The sequence below is a fragment of the Ambystoma mexicanum genome, chromosome 6p (assembly GCF_040938575.1).
Source record: "Ambystoma mexicanum isolate Mex_15411 chromosome 6p, UKY_AmexF1_1, whole genome shotgun sequence".
NCBI lineage: Eukaryota > Metazoa > Chordata > Amphibia > Caudata > Ambystomatidae > Ambystoma > Ambystoma mexicanum.
In genome coordinates, this window is record NC_090935.1 from 9,224,175 (window position 1) to 9,244,316 (window position 20,142).

Sequence of the window (20,142 nt, forward strand, 5' to 3'; positions counted from 1 at the left end):
TGAATGATCGTCCTCCTAACGTGAAGGCGAACCGATATCTACTTTCTTTGTGTACTGGAATACTGAAAAAAAACATTTTTCAAATCAATAACACTTAAGTATTCTGCCGAGGCAGGTATCATTGTCAAAATTGTGGCAACGTCTGAAACCAATGGGAATTGAGGATCTACTACCTTGTTTAATGCACGCAGATCAATTATGAAACGATACGGTACCTCATTACCTTTTTTATACATCGGGAGAATGGGGCTGTTGCAAGTGCTGCCTGTAATCTCTTCAATCACTCCCAATTTTACCAAATCAGACACAATACTTTTCAATCCTTTCTCTCCTTCTGCTGAGATTTTGTACTGTGGAATACGCGGTAACGTTACTCCTTCTTTTAGAGCAATTTTCACTGGCTCTATCTTCAAGCATCCCACATCATTGTCATTCATCGCCCATATACAAGTTGGCACTTCACCTAATTCTCCTGGCAAAGGTTTGGACAAAAATTCAGATACTGGTACACTCTGTGGTGAAATGATCAAAAATACTCCATCTGGCGTACAGTGGATAACTGCACTCAGTTTTTTCAATAGATTTAACCCCAAAAGATTCTCCCCACAATTCTCTGTTAAGAGAAATGGACAATATTCAGTGAATGGGCTTAATGTCACTGCTAATGGTTGGGACACTGGATTTATTACTGGGGTACCTGTGAACCCTACTGAAATATTTCTTTGCCCTAACAGTTGTTTTTCTGGAACCAAGTGATGATCTATCGAGCATTTTTGTGCCACTGTGTCTACGAGAAAGCTATGCTCTCTATTCCCGACTTTCATTTCTACGTAGGGTCCTTTCTGATTCACGGGAATAGGCAGTGGTTCCGACCCCTGTCTTGGGCTGTCCTATTGGGGAAACAACACATCATCCGATGTGTAATCGCTGCTGTTATTATAGTACGCATTTGATTGAGTGTCAAAAATGGTCCGGCCCTTTCCTCTATTCCCATTATGCGTGTCTTGATGGCTCTGATTCTGAGTAGAGGCAGTTTGATTATGAGCTTGGTTCTGACTTTGGGCACTATTCCCTTGGCTATTTTGGTGCTGCTGCATGTTATTTCTATTCTGCCCATTTGTTCCTGGCTGCCCCCTATGCTGTCTTCTCTGGCCATACCCATTTCTATTTTTCAGATGTGGACATTGCGCTCGCCAGTGACCTTCCTCTCTGCAATACGCACACTGATTTAATCCCAGAGGCCCTCCATGCATGTTCGAATTACCTCTGCCTTGTGCATTTCCTCTTCCTCTATTGTGTCCCGCCACTTGCTGGAGTAGCACCCTTGTTTTCAAATTCGCCTTATCCTTCAACTCTTTCTCGTTCTCTGTATTCACTCTGTTCTCATAATATTGGGCCATATGTAATAATTCGCTCAACGTTTTTGCTTGCCATGCACTTTCTGATGTCATTATCAAGTTTTGAATTGGAAGTATTAACCCTCTCACATACTTATCGACAAATAGTCTTTTCCCTGCTTCTGTGCTCACATCCTGTCCACTAAAGTCTGTGAATACTTCCTCAAATCTATCAAAATAATCTGTAGCTAACTCATCCTTGCCCTGCACACATGCAGTCAATTTGTCCCATTGAATTCTTTTCTCTGAAACAATTTCTTTCAATTTCTGTATTATTCGTGCTGGTAATGCTACAATGTTTGGCCCCAGCTTTCCCTCCACCTCTTTATTCCTATCCTCCAGTATTAAATTCGCCCATGTGGCGCCATAGGCCGTTTCATCATCCACTTTTCTTATTTGTTTCCATATGTCTGCTGGCAGGATTACTGGGAATATTAGATCTATGTCACCCATGGTGAGCACGGAAGATTGCAGGCAGGACTCTACTTCTTTATAAAATCCTGCGGCATTCTTTCTTATATCAGGAATCGTCTGTTTTATGTTGTTCACTTCCTGTCTGGAAAAGGGGACATGTACATATTGGGCGGTATAATGGGCTGGGGTTACCTGCGCCGCTGTGGTGGCTGTTGCAGGAACCTTTACTTTTGGCACAAAGGTAGGTGGGACTTCTCTAATTGGAAATACCGCACTCACTGTTCCTCCCCCTTCTCTCATATGCAATAATATTCCAGTCAAGTGATAAGGCTGTTTCCCCTGTTCCACGTTCTAGTGCTCTCTTGTATGCTGCCATCATCTCGGGGGGGGGGGGGGGCTGGCTTTCTTTTTAGATTTATCTTTGTCTATCAAATATTCAACCATCGTAACTAGTGCTTTTCTTTTCATGGGCAAGGGGTATTCATCAAATATCTTGTGTATTTCCATTGTGGGGATACTAGGATCTGAAATCCATTTTAACACCTCCTGTATACATACTTTTAGATTATCGCATGTCTGTATTGACGACGGCAAATATCGCCGCTGTATATAGGACTCCACTGCTTCCTTCCTATCTCTCCTAATATCTTTACTCCTATACCCAGGCGTGGCAAACATTTCAGCATATTCATCATCAAGTTCATTCTTAAGTTCAAAAAGTCGGTCTACATGTTCCCTTATTTCTTCATCTCTAGCTCTACAACGTGCTAATGCATTCAAATCCAACAATTGTTGTGGCGGTAGCCTCCCAATTAACTGTTTCCATCTCGCCACTAAATATTCCCCCATGCATTCCAACACTACCTGTCTTTCATTACTCCTCCTGAAATCATACATCGAAGCCAGCGCTGACGTTTCATCGTTCCCGTTTATATACATTTCTGCCGGCTCTTGCAGCTCCTGTCTTCTCTCCTTGCTGATCGCACTACGAGTCACTCTCGCGCATCCACTTTGTCCGGTCCCTTCTCTTGTTTCGACGAGTTCAAGTTCAATTACAGGAGGAACAGATGGGACAGAAACGATCTCTAGGGAGGGAGGTGCAGATGAGACAACGGGAACGGGAAGTAACTGTTGCGGCCCTGACTGGCTAATGGGAGGCGCTGATTGTGTGGTCTGTGGGTGTGTTTGGAATTTGATCAGTAGGGAGGGGCTGTGCAATAGGAGAGGGCTGAGCAATAGTTATTGACATGGGGCCTCATTACGAGTTCGGCTGGTAGCCATGCCGCTATTGGCGGCATGGCTGCCGCCGAAATCATGTCCGTGTCCGGGTCCTCGGAATGAGGACTTACCGAGCCATTCTGAGTTCGGATGGCCCGGTAATTCCTCCCTCAAGGACCCGGACACGGTCCTTCCCCATTCCCATTTCAGCCCCTATAGGGCTGAATGGGAATGGGAGAGGGAGTAAACAATGGGCCATTACGAGATGGCCCGTGGTTTGCTCCCGCTTCCCCTCGCGGGACCCAGTAAGCACGCCTTGTTTTCCAGGCGTGCTTACTGTGTCCGGAGAGGGGACCTCGTAATGTGGCGGAACGGGTTGAACGGTGCCGTCACCTCTTACAGCAGCGTTTAACCCGTTCCGCCAGGGTCGTAATGAGGCCCATGGTCTTTTTTGTCTCTTCCCTTGGACCTCGCTTTGTATCAGTCAATATTTTATCTATCAATTCATCTGATGAATGCAATTCTCGTTGTGGGTATATTTTTTCTATACTCAACTGGTCGCGTCTATTTGACTTTCTCAAACTATCATTCCGCTCCTCCTCCTCCTTCTCTTTTGCTCTTTCTGCTATTGACTTATGCCTGCGCGCATGTTTCTCTCTACTTCTCCAACGAAGCATAGCTTCCCTTCTCCAGTCCCTAAGGATATCAAATACTGCAGGGCGTGTTTTCTTTTTCATCAACACCTTCTCCAAGTTATCTATTCTCGTGATCTCAAAACTCCCATGATTCGGCCACTCAAAATCTTCCTGTTTTCTGGTTTGCCTATGCCAAGTCTCACAAAACATTATCGCTCCCACACCATATTTCACATACATCTCATACGCCGGCGTCCCCACGGGTGGCGCGACCTGGCCAGTTTCCAAAGATTGTCTACCGCAGCAGAAAAATCCTGCTAAAGTGGACAATACCCCAGGCATGTTTTAACCTTACCCTCGGCTAATCAACCTTACGCTGGGTGTTTGATTTTGCAAAATTAACTCTCAACCAATATCAGGATTACTTTGAATCGGGGCATGACTCACCTGATCAATCAAGTTGTCTTTTCAAGACACAATTTGTCCATATACTGACGCAACCAATGACGTTGTGTCTGCGTATCTTGGCTCACTCTGCCTTGTTTCGGGACCCTCGCCTCCTTGTTCTCTGGCCGAGCACGTCGATCAGGGATCAGTTGTGTGCAGATCTGCAAAGGAGTCTCTCATCGCTTTCGCAGGGGCGCCCCGAACCCCTCTTGATCCTGGCTCGATCGTCCCGTCCTCGCCATTCTCTCCGCCTTCCTTATTTTACAACGTACACGATGGAACAAGTGGGGGAGGGTGTTAGGGAGAATTCTCTTATAAGGCTAATTTCCCAAACCTAGTGAGTCCCCCAGCAGCTTTGCTGGATTTTTGGGGTTTGTTTTTTTCTCCTGCTAAGAGTGAGACTCTTTTCCTCCCACTCTTAGGCACGATGTGAGATGTACCTTTGACTTTGTATGTGTTCATGGGCTATGGGGTAACCTATTTTAACTCCATAGGGCATCATCTGTTTTCCTATGTGTGTTACGCAGCACCCTCAGTGCAGTAACACATGTTAGGGAGAATTCTCTGTTTAGGCTGAATTTCCCTACCTAGTGAGTCCCCCAGCAGCTTTGCTGGATTTCTGGGGTTTATTTTTTTCTCCTGCCAAGAGTGAGACTCTTTTACCCTCACTCTTGGACATGTTGAACTGTGTTATCTTGGACAAACCTTGTGTTGAATGGGCTATGGGGTCTTTTACTCCATAGGGCCTCATGTATTTTTGTGATGTGGGTTACACCGCACCCTCTGTGCAGTAACCCAGGGGTGTCCTAGGGACTCCCCAACATAGACTCCATACCCTGGGACTGACTACTGTCTCCCAGGGCATGTAAAGTCACCAAAGACTTTATTAGTCTTGAATCCTGAACAGAACCAGTACAAACCATCATATTGTGGACGTACTGGCTGGGGCAATTCGATTGCCCCAGGGTCTGTTAGTCGAGGGGGCACGTCTCCGTCCCCCCTGATCGAGTTTTGGCTGGTGGCAGTGGAAACTACTTTTTATATTCGACCGCGAATATTTCCCTATGGGATTTCCCATTGTTTTAGGCTAACACATTTAATTATTTATTTACGGTAGCCTTAAACATACCGCCGGTTTATATATTTATTATTATAACTCCGGTCGGGTTATTTTGCCAAAATTTGATCCTAAAATGGCGTTGGTGTTCACCTCTGTAATTCTGACCCAAAGTGGAGCCCTTTGTTCCACTTTTGGCGGGCTTCTCCACAGAAGCCCTCCAAAGTGGTGCCACTCTGTCTGGGGTACTTAGGAGGGGTGGAGGGGAATTTAGGCACCCTGGACTGAGTTACCTTGGTAACTCAAGTCGCACTCCGTCCTGATTGGCCCAAGTGGTGAGCCGCCCGGCTCACCACTTAGCATGTTTGAGTGACAGCTAGGCTGGGTGAATGGGGGTTTGCTGCATAAAAGCAGGGCTTTGGGGACTGGAACTTCAGAAGTCGCCACAGGACCAAGAATCCGACGAGGGAAGAGCTGAGCCGACCTGCTTCGACGACACCAACCGGTGGAGCCCTGCTGAACCGTCTCACCACTTTTCCCAACGACCGAGGAGAACTCTTAACGGAGTGGCTCCTTCCCTTGACTGGTGGGGACAACCAGTTTTCGCCTTCTTTCCGTTCTTCGAGGTATCTCGTGGCCGCCTTGCCTGTGCCAAGCACCCCGGCAACCGGAATACCACACTTTTACCCCCAAACCGCGAAAGTCGGTACAACCCTTTAACCGGAGGACTCCGCGGCTGGTTTCTTCCCGGGCAGTGCTACGACCTTCCTCTTCTGCTCTTCAGCGAGATTTTCTTCTCCCCTGACCGACGTCGAGCCTTGCTGTCACTGCCTGGAACAACTGTCACCGCTGGAGGATCCTTTCCGTTTAAGGTACGGTGTTCCGCCCGCCTTCCCTTGCCACCGACTGTACGGGGTAGATTTAGTCCCCGGCTTTCGAACCTGGGAGTGCCTGGGACACTTTGGCTAAACTTTCTGAGCCACTCTAAACTCTTTCTAACTCTGTGCAAGACTTTGAATCCCTAATAACAGTGTGATCTTGGGCACATTTTCGCTCCGGCTGCTCTAAGAGTGGGCCCTGCCTAGTGACTTTTGCTCACCTGTAACTTCGTATTTCTTTAAGCCTATTGCAAGTGTTCTGGACCTTAGAGTGGTGTGTTTAACCTATTTCTGCTTTTTCTATCCCTTTCTTGGAAACTACTGGAGTGTCATCTAACGTTAAGCACTCACCTCTGTTTTAATTATGTGGTGTTAACCTAGAGTTGTCTAGATAGGAGAAAGGATTGAATCTACTTTCATTATAACTGTGTTTGAAGTATTTTACTATATTTTTGCTAGAGTGTTTTCTACTTATGTGTGTTTTATAAATAAATAACTATATACTTTTGGAACCAAGCTCTGGTCAGTGTTTGCTTGTGCTATTGTGTTTTGGTACCTATTGTGTATACTTTGCATACTGCCTAACTCTTCTTGAGAGAAGTCTGACTGCTCAGCCACAGCTACCAGGTAAATCTGGGTGGTACAGACTGCTACCAAAGGGGTTTACTGCTATACCTGTAGTCTTAAATCTTTTGCAGTGTTCCCCAAGGGAACTGCACAGGTTTCTGCCTAACAACACAGGGGTGTCATAGTGACCCCCAAACATAGACTCCATACCTTGGGACTGACTACTGTCTCCCAGGGCATGTAAAGTCACCATTGGCTTTACTAGTCCAAAATTGTGAACAGAACCAGTACAAACCATCATATTTTGGAAGTACTGGAAGGGATTAAAATATTTGCCCCTGGGTCTGTTTTTAAGGGGGCACTGTCCAGTCCCCCCTTGTTGAGTTTCTGGCTGGTGGCAGTGGTTACCACGCAAAATATTCCTTAGTAATATTCCCTATGGGATTTTCCCATTGATTTTAAACACATCACTTTTTGGTGCAATGTTAAATATACCGCTGGTTTATTTATTTAATATTAATTCCCCGGTTGGGTCTTTTTGCCAGAACTCGGTTCTAAAATGGCGTTCATGTACGTCTCTGTAACTCTGACCAAGGTCGAGCCCTTTGTTCCACTATTTTGGCGGGCTTCTCCACAGAAGCCCTCCAAGTGGTGCCACTCTGTCTGGGTTCCATAGGAGGGGCGGAGGGGGGAATAGGCACCCTGGACTGCATTGCCTCGGCAACCCAAGTTGCACTCTACTCTGATTGGCCCAGTGGTGAGCCGCCCGGCTCACCACTTAGCATGTTTGATTGACAGCTAGGCTGAATGAATGGGGTTTTTTCTGCATAAAAGCAGGGCCTTTGGGACTGGAACTTCAGAAGTCGCCACAGGACCTAAGAATCCGACGAGGAAGAAGCTGAGCCACCTGAAACCCAACGACACCACCAGTGAAGCCCTGCTGCAACAAACTCACCACTTTTCCGACGACAGGGAAGATCTTCTGCTGGAGAGTCTTCTCCCCCTTTGAGCTGGTGGGACCAACCAGTTCGCCCTCTTTCGCTCCCAGAAGTGTTACTTGGTCGAATCGCCCGTGCCAAGCACCCCGGGGCCGGATAGCCAAGCTCACCAATTTTGACTGCGAATAAAAGGATCACACCTTTTAATCGGGAACTCCACGGCTGGTTTCATCCCTGGGCAGTGCAACGACTCCAAACTTCTTCCACGGTGAGATCCTCTCTTCCGCTGGCTGGAACAATGAACTGCAACCACTGCCAGGAACAACTGCCCCCGCTGGAGCTTCCTTCCCATTTAAGGTACTGTGTCCTGCCTTGCCTCCCTTTCTACAGAGTGCTCAAGGTGTCCCCTAAATCCTTGACCTCTATACTGGGTTGGCCCTAGACCTGCTAAACTTTGTTTCTTGAACTATTTCAACTCCTTTTTGACACTCTGCAAAGACTTTTAGTGCACTTTAAACCGTGTGATCCTGGGCACATTTTGCTTGCTCCACTTAAAGTGGGCCTGGCCTATGAACGTTGGCTCTACAGTATAACCTGCTTTTCTTCCCTTTGCTCTGGCTCTTAAAAAGTGTTGGGAACTGTTTTATTTTATACTCTGCCTTTTCTCTCCCTTTTTAACCTAAACTAATGAAGTGCCATCTAGGTTAAGCGCTCACTCTGTCTTAACAAATAGTGTGCTTTAACCCTAACTTGTCTAATAGTTACTAAAGGAGGTGTGTATACTTTACCTGACTGTGTTTTAACTTGCTTTTACTTATGAGTGAGTGCTGGTATATGTTTTTTAAATAAATAACTCTATACTTTTATACAAAGCTCTGGTCAGTGTTTGTTTGCTCTACTGTACTTGGGTACCCATTGTGTATACTCTATATACTGCTTAACATTCTTGAGAGCAGTCTGACTATTCAGCCACAGCTACCAGGTAAATCTGGGTGGTGCAGACTGCTACCTATTGGGTTCACTGCTTGCTCCTGTAGTTTTAATCGTTTTGCAGTGCTCCCTAAGGGAACTGCACAGGATTCTGCCTAACAGAGGGTCCCTATTCGGGCACCATATTGAAGGGGCCCCTGAGGGACCCTCACGTATGGAAACAAGGCATAATCACCACACACGAACTGATATGCCAGACATGAGGTTGAATTCCCAAAATATAGGGTTTATTGCAAAGCAAATAGTCTCAGTTGGCCAACTGGGTCCCACGCCCCGCGACGTGTGTATTCAGACCCTGAGGGACGCAAGAGAGAAAGATTCATACAACAGTTACATATATACAAAACAAGCATCTTGTAATCAGTAGTGACACATCCAATACCGCCCCTAATACATTTCCTTTGAATTGGGCACGATGATTGACAATGGTGACGAGTATGACACCTTCGAACATTCATTTAGCAACAGTTTGCAATTTTTGCGAGCCTACAGACACCAGTCTTTGTTTAAAAGAACACAATGCTTCTGTTCTTGCAAGCAAGCTGCGTGCAGGGGAGAGACACATTCCAGGCCTTGCTATCTCCTAGTTTCTGTTTGTGTACTGGGGGTAAACTTGCTCTCCAGGGCTCTACAGGGCGCAGGAAAGTGGGGCCGCAAAGAAGAGCATAGTTCAAGTCATTTAATGTTCGCTTCTAACATTTCTACAGTGTTTTGGAGACTAGCAACTTTGGCTTCCCAGTCCACCCCTGGCAAAGCAACACCTGTCCAGGGTAGAGGATGAACTGGCAACAAAGTCACGGGAAGTGGTTCAACTGAAGAATGCGACCAAAGACCTGCTGGAGAAGCCGGACGACTTGTAATCCAGGTCCCGGCAAAATAACCTCAGAATAGATGGAGTGCTGGATGCCTCGGATAAGGGGCCCATGGAGCAATGGGTGGAATCGATGCTACACGAGGTGCTAGGTGAGATGGGCTTCTCGTCAGCATTAGTGGTGGAAAGGGTGCATCGCATTCCAGGCCAGCGTCCGCCATGCCGGAGGTACCACCCAGACCCATTATCATCAGACTTCGTAATTACCATGACTGGGACTTTGCACTGCGCTGTTCCAGGGAATTCAATGCCCTCAGTTACGGTGGTGACCAGATTCGGCTCTTCCCGGATTTTTCCAACAGGATGCAAGCATCATGGAAGAGCTTTATAGAGGTGAAGAAGAGACTCCAAGTGAAGGGGTACACATATGCCATGTTGTTCCTGGCACGCCTGCGAGTGGAGCACAATGGCCAAGCCCTGCTCTTTCAATCACCAGAGGAGGCGAGTGACTTCTTGGACAATGCGGACAATGACGCAGGTCCAGCTAGGAACAGGAGGGGCCAGAGCAGACCCTCGCCCAGGGACCCAAGTTAAGGATCCAGTGGAGGGCCAGTGCCCTTATCTTTGATGGTGATTGTAGTAGGATGGGGTGACGTACTGTTATGTTCTGAAGCTGAGGAGGTGGCTGGTGGGGGTGGCTATGCCTTGACCAGCACCCATGCAATGGCTACAGGTTTATAAGTTGGAGGGGGGGTGGGAATTTAACTGGAGGGTTGGGGTTGTTGGTGGGGTGTGTGTGTGGGGTCATTGGGAGGTGTTTGCATGGATGTTTGGTTATTGTTGGTATGGTTCTGATGGCGTACGGGTCTCCAGCCTCGATGAGAATGGGGAGAAGGGCAGTCACAGGGGGGTCACAGCACTGTGGGATGCATTCATCTAGGCGGAGTGGGGATGGCTAACTGGGCGGGTCACATGTATGAACTGGATCTTCCAGGGCTTGAATGGTCCCTCCAAAGCAAGAAAGGTCCTGCTCTACATGCAGAGGCATCAGGTCCTGCTCTACATGCAGAGGCATCAGGTCCTGCTCTACATGCAGAGGCATCAGGTGGATTTTGCGTTTTTGCAAGAGATGCACCTTTCGCCGTCTGGAGAGGCTGCTTTTGCCAAATCATGGGGTTGCCACAGGGATTTCTCTCCATATTCCTGGTACTCTCGAGGGGTCTGCCTAGTCATCGAGGGTACTATGAGGTTCAGGTGCATGAAGGTGGTGAGGGATACAGAGGGGAGGGTGCTGATTCTTTCGGGTCTGGTACAGGGGAGGGGATTCACCCTTGTGAATTACTACGGCCCTAATACAGACTCTTTAGAGACACTGCAATTTATTGAGGAGCCCCTTCGGAAATACCCAGAGAGCATGGTATCCTGGGCAGGGGACCTCACTGCAGTTATGTGTGCCGCACTGGACAGGTCACGGGTGTCACAGTAGGGCAGCAACTAGAGCCACCAGCAGTAGGGGAGCAACTAGAGCCACCGGCAGATTACGGCAGATCTGTGCGAATGAAGGTTTAGTGGATTTATGGAGGGATCGCCATGGTTTAGAAAAGGGATAAACATTTACATCCTCTGCACGTGGGTGGGCTTCCAGGCTGGACTATATTTTGGTCTCTGACAATAGGTCGGACTGGTTCTCCGAGATTCTAGTGCACATGTTCTCTGACCATGCTCCTGTTTTTGCGTCTCTCCTAAACCCTGGTAAGTGGCAGGAGGGTAGGAGTGGGTACTTTAAGCATGAGAGTTTGCGGGATGCTGTGTTCTGGGAGAAAATTAGGGAGGGAGTGCATTGCTTCTTTCAGGAAGACAAGAGCTCTGTGGGATCCCATTCCTCCCTTTGGGAGGCCTTCAAATGTGTGATAAGGGGTATTTGCATTGCTAAAGAGGTGGGTGTCTGTGGGTCTATCATGGCAGAATTGGCAGCGCATGAAGCTCTGGTACGGGAGCTGGAATCTGGAGCAGGGCTCTCTACAGACGTGAGTATGCAGGCTGGATTATGAGAGGAACTGTGGCTGTATCCGGATGTAGCAAAGCGGGAGTTTATGTTTCTCAATAGGAGCACAGCAGTGAGACAGTATGGGGAGGGTCAAAGGACTGGTACCTGACTTGCCCGATTGATCATGTCTGAGAACTCCAAGTCGCATAACATTGCGATTGCAGATCGGTCAGGGAAACTTTTGCAGACTGATGAGGAGATAATGGGGCGCTTATGGAATTTTATAAGGCTCTGTATTCCACAAGGATCACTTTAGGACAGGATGCGATTGACGAATATTTGAATAGGTCAGCCTGTACTGGGTTGCACAGGGGGAGAGGGAGTGGCTGGGTAGGCCTTTGACAGAGCAGGGGATCCATGAAGCCATTAAAGCCCTTCCCGCTAGCAAAAACGCCGGCCCAGACTGACTTTCGGGCAGTTTCTATAAAGCCTACACGGATATATTGGTCCCTCACATGCTGCACATGTATCAACAGGCACTGGGTGATGGGGCGCTGCGCGCGTCAATGCGCGAGGCAGTGGTTGCACTTCTGCTAAAGCCAGGGTAGAACTGTGCGTTCTACCGTCCAATCTCCTTGATAAACCTGGACAGTAAAATCTTAGCTAGGGCGCTGGCTAATAGGCTTGATTCGATGATGCCTAGATGTGCACTGGCCGATCAGGCTGGGTTTATTCAGGAGAGGTCCACGTCTTACAGTCTCCGTAGTGTATTCGGCCTCCTATCAATTCTGGAGCAATGATCCTCAGTGGTGGCAGCCCTTCCCGAAGCCGAGGAGGCGTTAGACTCCATTGAGTGGTCATTTCTTTTCACTGTCCTTCGGCGTATGGTGTGGAACTGGTCTCTCTGCTGTATGTGGGACCAGTGGTGCGGTTACGGGTGAATGGTAGACTTTCTGACCCATTGTGATGGAGAGGGGAACGTGGCAATATTTGCTCGCACTGTGGAGCCTCTTGCGGAGCTAGTCACATTGATAGAGGTGTGCAGTTGTTCACACATAAACTGGTGATCTCATTGAATGCACTGTGATCACTTGCGACTATCTTTACTGTTGCCACCATGAGTTCCTTCCAAAACATGCCAGGTTAGCACTGCCGGTCACATTAAGGTGACCTTTTTCACACTACTGCAACTTTGTCTATGATTGAATGAACAATGCAGCGCCAATCCTTCTCCTCGTGGTGATCTGATCTCTGCAGGGTGAGGGGGAGTAGATGGAGTGGACCCCGCCTCTCCACAACATTGATACTTACAGTCAATAAATGCAATAGAAGATTCAAGCAGCAACTTACCACAGTTTCTGTAATCTGCAGCCTGGATCTTTCAGTCCTTTACACAGCATTTCCACTCCAGAGTCTTCCAGTTTATTCCCGCCCAGGTAGAGGTCAATGAGAGATGTACTTTTACTGAGAACAGAGGAGAGAGCTGCACAGCACGAGGCTGTGAGGGAGCAGTTATCCAACCTGCATGAGAAAGAGATAAAGCAGAGCATGAAAAGGGACATCACAGCTTCTCTCCCATCCATGATGAACTCCCCTATCTTCCTAACAGTCACCTTTCAGAAACCTTCCCCACCCACTGATGTCTTTAGGCAGAAGTGAACATTTGGCAGAATCATCCATCTCCTCCACACACATCTTTCCTCAACCCCCCTTGGGTGTCCTGAATTGTATTTGTATTTGTATTTATTATGTTTATATAGTGCTTTACTCCAAAAAGCTGTACATTTTAACAACTGGATACATATAACATTATAACAGTAGAAGCAATTTACAATTATGAATCAGTCCAACAAAACAGTAAGTAGAGCAACTAAACTGAAGGAGAGTAGTTCAGTAGATCTGAGCGGGAAGAGGGAGGGGTGAGGAGGAGATGGAGGAGGGAAACGGAAGGGGAACAAGGGTGAGAGTGGGGTGGGTGGGGCAAGGGGAGGCAGATGATCATGGGGAAAAGACAAAGTAAGGAGGGGGAGCAAGAAGGGGGAGGGTTTCAAGGTGGGGGATGGAGAAGGAGAGATTTAAGGGAGGTGCGGAAGGAGGAGAAGGTAGGTATAGAGCGGATTGAGAGAGGTAAGGAGTTCCAGTGCAGGGAGGCTAGGAGCTGGAAGGAGAGGAAACGGGAGGGGGCACAAGGGGATGGAGGAACAGTGAGAATGAAGTGTTCAGATAAATGAAGGGAGCGGGATGGAGTGTAGAAAGAGAGGAAGGAGCAGAAATAAGGGGGAGCAAGACCATGGAGAGATTTAAAGACTAAGCGGAGGAAATGAAATTTAAGTTGAGAGTGAAAGGGAAGCCAGCCAAGGGAGGAGAGCGATGAAGAAATGGAGTCACGGGAGGTGAGGAGACAGAGGGTATGGACAGCAGAATGGTAGATAGATTTGAGGGGGGCGAGATGTGAAGTAGGTAGTCCAAAGAGTAAGGAGGAGTAGTAAAAGAGGCGAGAGAAGATGAGGGAGGAGATTAAATGTTTAGTAGCATGGAAAGTGAGAGAGGGGCGGTCTTTGCGAATGTTAAAGAGGTGGTAGCGACAGGCACGAGAGATATGGTGGGAGAAAGAGAGAGAGAGGAGTCAATGCGGATGCCTAGGTTGCGATCATGGGCAGAGATAGGGAGATTAGAGGGAGGAACGTGAATGAAAGGTGGAGGGGAGGGAGGGGGAAGAGAGTTGGAAGGGAAGAATACCACTTCAGTCTTGTCAGTGTAGAGGGAAAGAAAGCGGGAAGACATCCAGTTTTTAATAGCAGTGAGACAGGAAGAGAGTTTAAGGTGGAGGTCGGGAGAGAAGGAAGAGAAGGAAAGGAAGAGCGGAGTATCGTCAGCATAGAAATGGTGGGAAAGGCCGAACGAGGAGATAGCAGGGGCAAAGAGGGAGGTGTAGAGTGAGAAAAGGAAAGGGCCAAGCACTGATCCTTGTGGTACTCCGTAATCAAGAGGCTGGGTAGGAGAGGAGCGGCCTTCCCAGGAAACAGTAAAAGAGCGGGAGGGGAGGTAGGAAGATAGCCAGTTAAGAACAGAGCCTTTGAATCCGAAGGAAGAAAGAGTGCTGAGAAGAAGGGGGTGGTCGACAGTGTCGAAGGCAGCAGAGAGGTCTAGAAGAATAAGGACAGAGGATTGCTTAGAGTGTAGATCGGAGAGGAGGGAGTTAAGGATGTAAGTGAGGGCAGTTTCAGGAGAGAGTTTAGGTCGGAAGCCAGATTGAGAGTGGGGTAGGAGAGAGAGATTGGTGACAAAGGTTGAGAGCTGGCAATAGGAAACGTGTTCGAGTAATTTAGAGAGGAGAAGAGAGATTGGACAGAAGTTAAAGGTAAGAAGGGGATCAGCAGAAGGTTTCTTCAGAATCGTTATGATAGTGGCATGCTTGAATGCGGAGGGGAAGGTAGCTCAGGAAAGGCAGGTGTTGAAGAAGGAAGTTAAGTAGGGGATAAGAAGAGGGTAGATCTTAGGGATGAGAAGGGAGTGGGGAGGGTCAGTTGGAGCAGACGTGGGGTGGGCTTTGGACAGGAGGATGGACACGTCAGAAGGGGAGTCAGGCGAGAAGTCAGACATGCAGGTTGAGGGGGAACAGGGAGAAGGGGAAGGGGGAATAAGAAGAGCAATTGATTTTTTGCAGAAGGCCAAGAATCTTGGAGGAGAAGAAGTTTGCAAAGTCAGAGGGAGAAAGGGAGAAAGAGGCTGAAGGATCGGGGGTCGGAGGGGAGAGAAGATGAGAAAGAGTTTGGAAGATACGGCAAGGGTGAGAGGCTTGGGAGTGGAGAAGGTTAGAGTAGTAGGTACGTTTAGCCAAGGTGAGACAAGAGTCATAAAGAGAGTGGTAAGGGAAATATGAGGTTTGGTTGGATAGCGAAGGAGATTTGAGCCAGAGTCTCTTGATTCGTCGGAGGAGACGACGCAAGAAGTTGAGGAGCGAGCCATGGTTGAGAGGGTTTCCGGGTTGGACGGAAGAAGGAAATGGGGTAAAGTAGATCAAGAGAGGAGGAGATAGAAGAGGAAAGAGTGGATAGTGTGTTATGCTTGAGCTAAAACATGGCGCTGGTGCGCAGTGCATTCTGGGAGCGCTCGGAGCCATGATGGATATTTACTTCATGCCGCAGTGAAAAGCTGCACTCATTTTGCTAAGAGCTAGATTCACGATGCTGAAGAAAACATGCTTTCCAAACCTGGTATGCAATCAAGGATATTTCTGCTGGGAAAGATAACTTGGTTATGTTCTGTTATGAGCTATGGGACTGTTTTCAGTCGTGCTTGTTTTTAGAGGAGGGAGGCACTTTGCTCCTTGAGGTTACTGTCGGTTGACCCAGCTGGTAACCAATGGCGGCTCATCAATGCACAAGTGCGTTGCCAGAAGGTTCGAGAAATCGCCACCTCTTTTGAAGGGTGCATATATGCAGGACCCCTGAGACACACAGACAGGTGCATACTGTAACAACAGTGGTGATGACACATCAGATGATGTGGTGTTACCCCAATAGGACAGCCCAGGACAGGGGTCGGGACCAGTGTCTATTCCCGTGAATCAGAAAGGACCCTACGTAGAGATGAAGATCAGGAATGAAGAGCATAGATTCCTCGTAGATACGGGGGCACAAATGTGCTCGATAGATCATCACTTGGTTCCAGGCATACCTCTGTCAGGGCGACAAAATATTTCAGTAGGGTTCGCAGGTACCCCAGTAATAAACCCTGAGTCTAAACCAGTAGCAGTGACAATAGGGTCTTTTACTGAACATTGTCCATTCCTTTTGACAGAGCATTGTGGAGAAAATCTTTTAGGATTACATTTACTGAAAAAACTGAGTGCAGTTATTCATTGTACACCAGATGGGGTATTTTTGACCATTTCTCCCCAGAATATGCCGACTTCTGAATTTATGACGGAACCTTTAACAGGGGAATTGAGTACAGTGCCAACTTGCATTTGGGCCGTGAATGACAATGATGTGGGATGTTTGAAAATAGAGCCAGTAAAAATTACATTGAAAGAAGGAATAACACTACCACGTATTCCGCAGTATAAAATTTCAATGGAAGGAGAAAAAGGATTGAAAAGTATTGTGATTGATTTCGTAAAAAGGGGGTGATTGAAGAGATTACAGGCAGTGTGTGTAACAGCCCCATTCTTCCAGTATATAAGAAAGGGGGTAATGAGGTACCGTACCATTTTATTATTGATCTTCGTGCACTGAACAAAGTGGTAGATCCCCAATTCCCGTTAGTGCCAGACGTCACTACGATCTTGACAATGATCCCTGCATCAGCAGAATATTTTAGTGTTGTAGACTTAAAAAACACCTTTTTCAGCATTCCAGTACACAAAGAAAGCAGGTATTTATTCGCTTTCACTCTAGGACGACGAACATTCCCATTTACACGTGTGCCACAAGGTTATACTGAAAGTCCGAGCATATACAGTAGAGCATTGAAGGAACAGCTCGACATGTTAGAATTACCAGCGGACTGTGTATTGTTACAATACATTGACGATTTATTAATCGCCGCTGACACAGAAGAGATATGTAAAAAAGGTACTATTTTATAATTAACCCATCTAGCTGAGCATGGCCATAAAGCAAGCCTAAAGAAATTCCAGTACTGTCAGAAAGAAGTATCTTATTTGGGTTACTTACTATCAAAGGAAGGGAGAAGATTAACGCCAGAAAGAATAAAGAGCATTTCTGGTATGCCTATTCCAACAACACAGAAAGGTGTGAGAGCGATAATAGGGATGGCTTCATATTGTCGCCAGTGGATTATGAATTTCGCTTTGATTGTGAAACCAATGTTGGAACAAACAAAGAAGGATGCTGTGGTGCCTTTGCAGTGGAATGAATAATGTCAGAAAGCATTTAATTCGCTAAAAACCATTTTGAGTTCTGCTCCAGTTTTGGGCACACCGAATTATGAAAAGGTTTTTAGGCTATTTGTGCATGAGAACGAAGGATGCGCGTTGTCTGTCTTAACACAGGAACAAGGTGGAAGAAATAGGCTGTGTGGCTATTTTTCTTCTGCGCTGGACCCTGTAGCGCACGCACTACCACGATGTTTGTGAGCTGTTGCAGCGGCTGCTGCATCGGTGAAACAAACAGAAGGGATGGTATTGGGGCACACCTTAATTTTGATGGTGCCACATGCCATAGATGTTCTACTCAATAGAACGCAGACGCAACACCTCACCTCTGCTAGATTGACTAGATATGAAATCATATTGTTCGTGCCCCACGTCCAAATTATGAGGTGTAGCGCTTTGAATCCAGCAGAATTAATGCCAATGCCCGGGGAAAACAGTGGTGGGACTGAATCACCTCCCCATGATTGTTTAATGGTTACTGAGGAAGAAACAAAAGGGGGAATTGATTTGAGTCATACACCCCTAAAAGAACCAGAAGGGGAACTGTTTTGTGACGGCTCCTGTTTTAAATTACCTGACGGCACATCAACTGCCGCATACGCTGTCACCACATTAAAAAGCGTTGTGGAGAGTAATAGAATCCCTTATACAACTCCGCCCAAGCAGCAGAGATAATTGCCTTAACAAGAACTTGTGAAATTTCAGAGAACTTGAGTGTAAATATTTATACTGATAGCCAGTACGCCTTTGGCGTAGTCCATAACTTTGGCCGATTATGGGCCGAGAGAGGGTTCTTAACATCCCATGGGGCTAGAATACAACATGGCCCTCTGATTGTGCGATTACTGTCTGCACTTACGTGTCCAAAACACGTGGCAATAATGAAATGCGAGGCACATAAATAAGTGACATGTAACGTGGGTAAAGGAAATGCATTTGCAGACAGAATTGTGAAACAGACTGCCACTGATCTGAATACAAAATGTTGACAGTACAATTGGAGGAAGTGCCCTGTATGATAGAGAATGGAATTGTGACGGTTAAAGAAATACAGGAGGAAGCTACTGCCGACAAAATACAGGGATGGGCCAAGGGCTCTGCAGAATTGGATTTGGAGGGATGTTGGGTGGACAAAAAAAGCGGGAATTGCATGTTGCCAAATGCATATGTATACGCAATGGTTACAACGGCTCACAGTCCCACACACATCTGTGCGAAGAAAATAGTCCAACATTTAGCCACAGTTTGGGAAAATCCCCTGATAAAAAAGAATGCCGAGAGGTTGGTCCAAAATTGCATTACGTGCTTACAGCACAATGTGGCAAAAGGAACAGCGAAAGTAATGCTAAAAGAGTATTTATCTCGCTTTGGTCTGCCCCGTGTCATATGGTCGGACAATGGTCCGCACTTTGTGGCTGCAGTGATATTACAGATTTGTGCAGGATTGCAGATCAATAAGACGTTCCACAGTTCAAGACATCCGAGTTCGGCCGGTCTTATTGAACGCCATAACGGAATTTTGAAGTCCAAGATCAGTAAGATCTGTGCGGGCAGCAAATTGAGTTGGGTAGATGCATTGCCAATAGCGTTACTAAGCATGCGAACGTCAGTGCAGGCCAGAACTGGGCTCTCCCCTTATGAGATCATAATGGGGAGACCGGTGAATGTATGGTGCGCACCTCAGCCAAGGAAAATGAATGAGGTTGAATACCCTGTACTCAGCATTTATTATAATTTGATAGTAAAAAAACTACGTTTGATTCGTCAGCAGATGAAGGAGGCATTACCCGTACGATATACTGGCCCAGGATATGCATTGGAGCCAGAACTTGGGTGCTAATAAAGAACTCCGAACGGAAATCATCATTAGCACCCAGGTGGTGTGGGCCGTATCAAGTATTGTTAACCACGCAGACAGCACTATGCATGGATGGACGGAAGGCGTGGATTCATGCTACGCATGCCAAGACAGTGCCATCACCATTCGACACGTCAACTGAACCAGACAAAGGGCCTCATTACGACCCAGGCGGTAAGTTACCGCCTGGGTCGTACCTTTACCATCATGGCGTAAACTATGTTTACGCCATGGTGGTTGGCGGACTTACCGCCCCATTCCGAGGTTGGCGGGGCGGTAAGTCCCCAATCCCCATTTACCCTATCCCATTCCCATTTTTGCCCCATAGGGCATAATGGGAGTGGGGAAGGCGTTAATTACGCCACCGTAAATTACGGTGGCGTAATTAACAACAAGGTCCCTTAGCGCCATGGATTTTAACACCTGCTAAAAGCAGGTGTTAAGTCCTCCATGGCGCTAAGGGACCTCGGAATCAGCGGTAAGGGTCGGCGCTGTTTACGCCGCCGTAAACCCCTTACCGCCTGACTCGAAATGAGGCCCAAAGACTAGAAAGAGACAGCAATGGTTCCGGAAATGAAAAATGCCATTGCCAGTCCTCCACCACGAAAGCTGCCTAATCCTGAAACAAAGCCTGATGAGATTGCCATAAAAGTGGAAGGGCAAAGAGCGCTCCAACGTTGTCCAGCAGACTCTGCATCTCTGCTGGCCGACACCAAACGTATACATCTGTGGCGCCCACCATCTACTGTTGTGCCACAGCCTGCATTGTCGCCCGGGCACCCATCATCATCTGCCATTGTGCCCCAGGCTGACTCAGAGCTTGAAACTGGAAGTGCATCCGCACTATTTCATTGATCACACGGTACCAGGAGAAAATCGGTACAACCTGCGGAGCAGAAAGAAGGAGTGATCACATTTTCATCTCTTTGTTGCCTCTGTTTCCTATTTTCGGATAAAGTGGGAACCGGAGGCCTAGAGCAGGGTGGCGTAAGAGCTGTGCAAGTTAGACAGCTCACGAAATGCAACTCCTCTGTGTGAAGTCC

At 47.3% G+C, this 20,142-nt stretch overlaps 1 protein-coding gene across 3 annotated transcripts in view; it reads right to left on the reverse strand.

The window, feature by feature from the left end:
• LOC138511129 (NACHT, LRR and PYD domains-containing protein 3-like) overlaps window positions 1-20,142 on the reverse strand; it is a 1,063,058-nt gene that overhangs the window by 484,409 nt on the left and 558,507 nt on the right. For all 3 annotated transcript variants that reach the window (XM_069626613.1, XM_069626614.1, XM_069626612.1), the window contains one exon: window positions 12,690-12,860. In XM_069626613.1, the coding sequence (XP_069482714.1) occupies window positions 12,690-12,860 (171 nt within the window). The remainder of the gene's footprint in view (window positions 1-12,689; window positions 12,861-20,142) is intronic.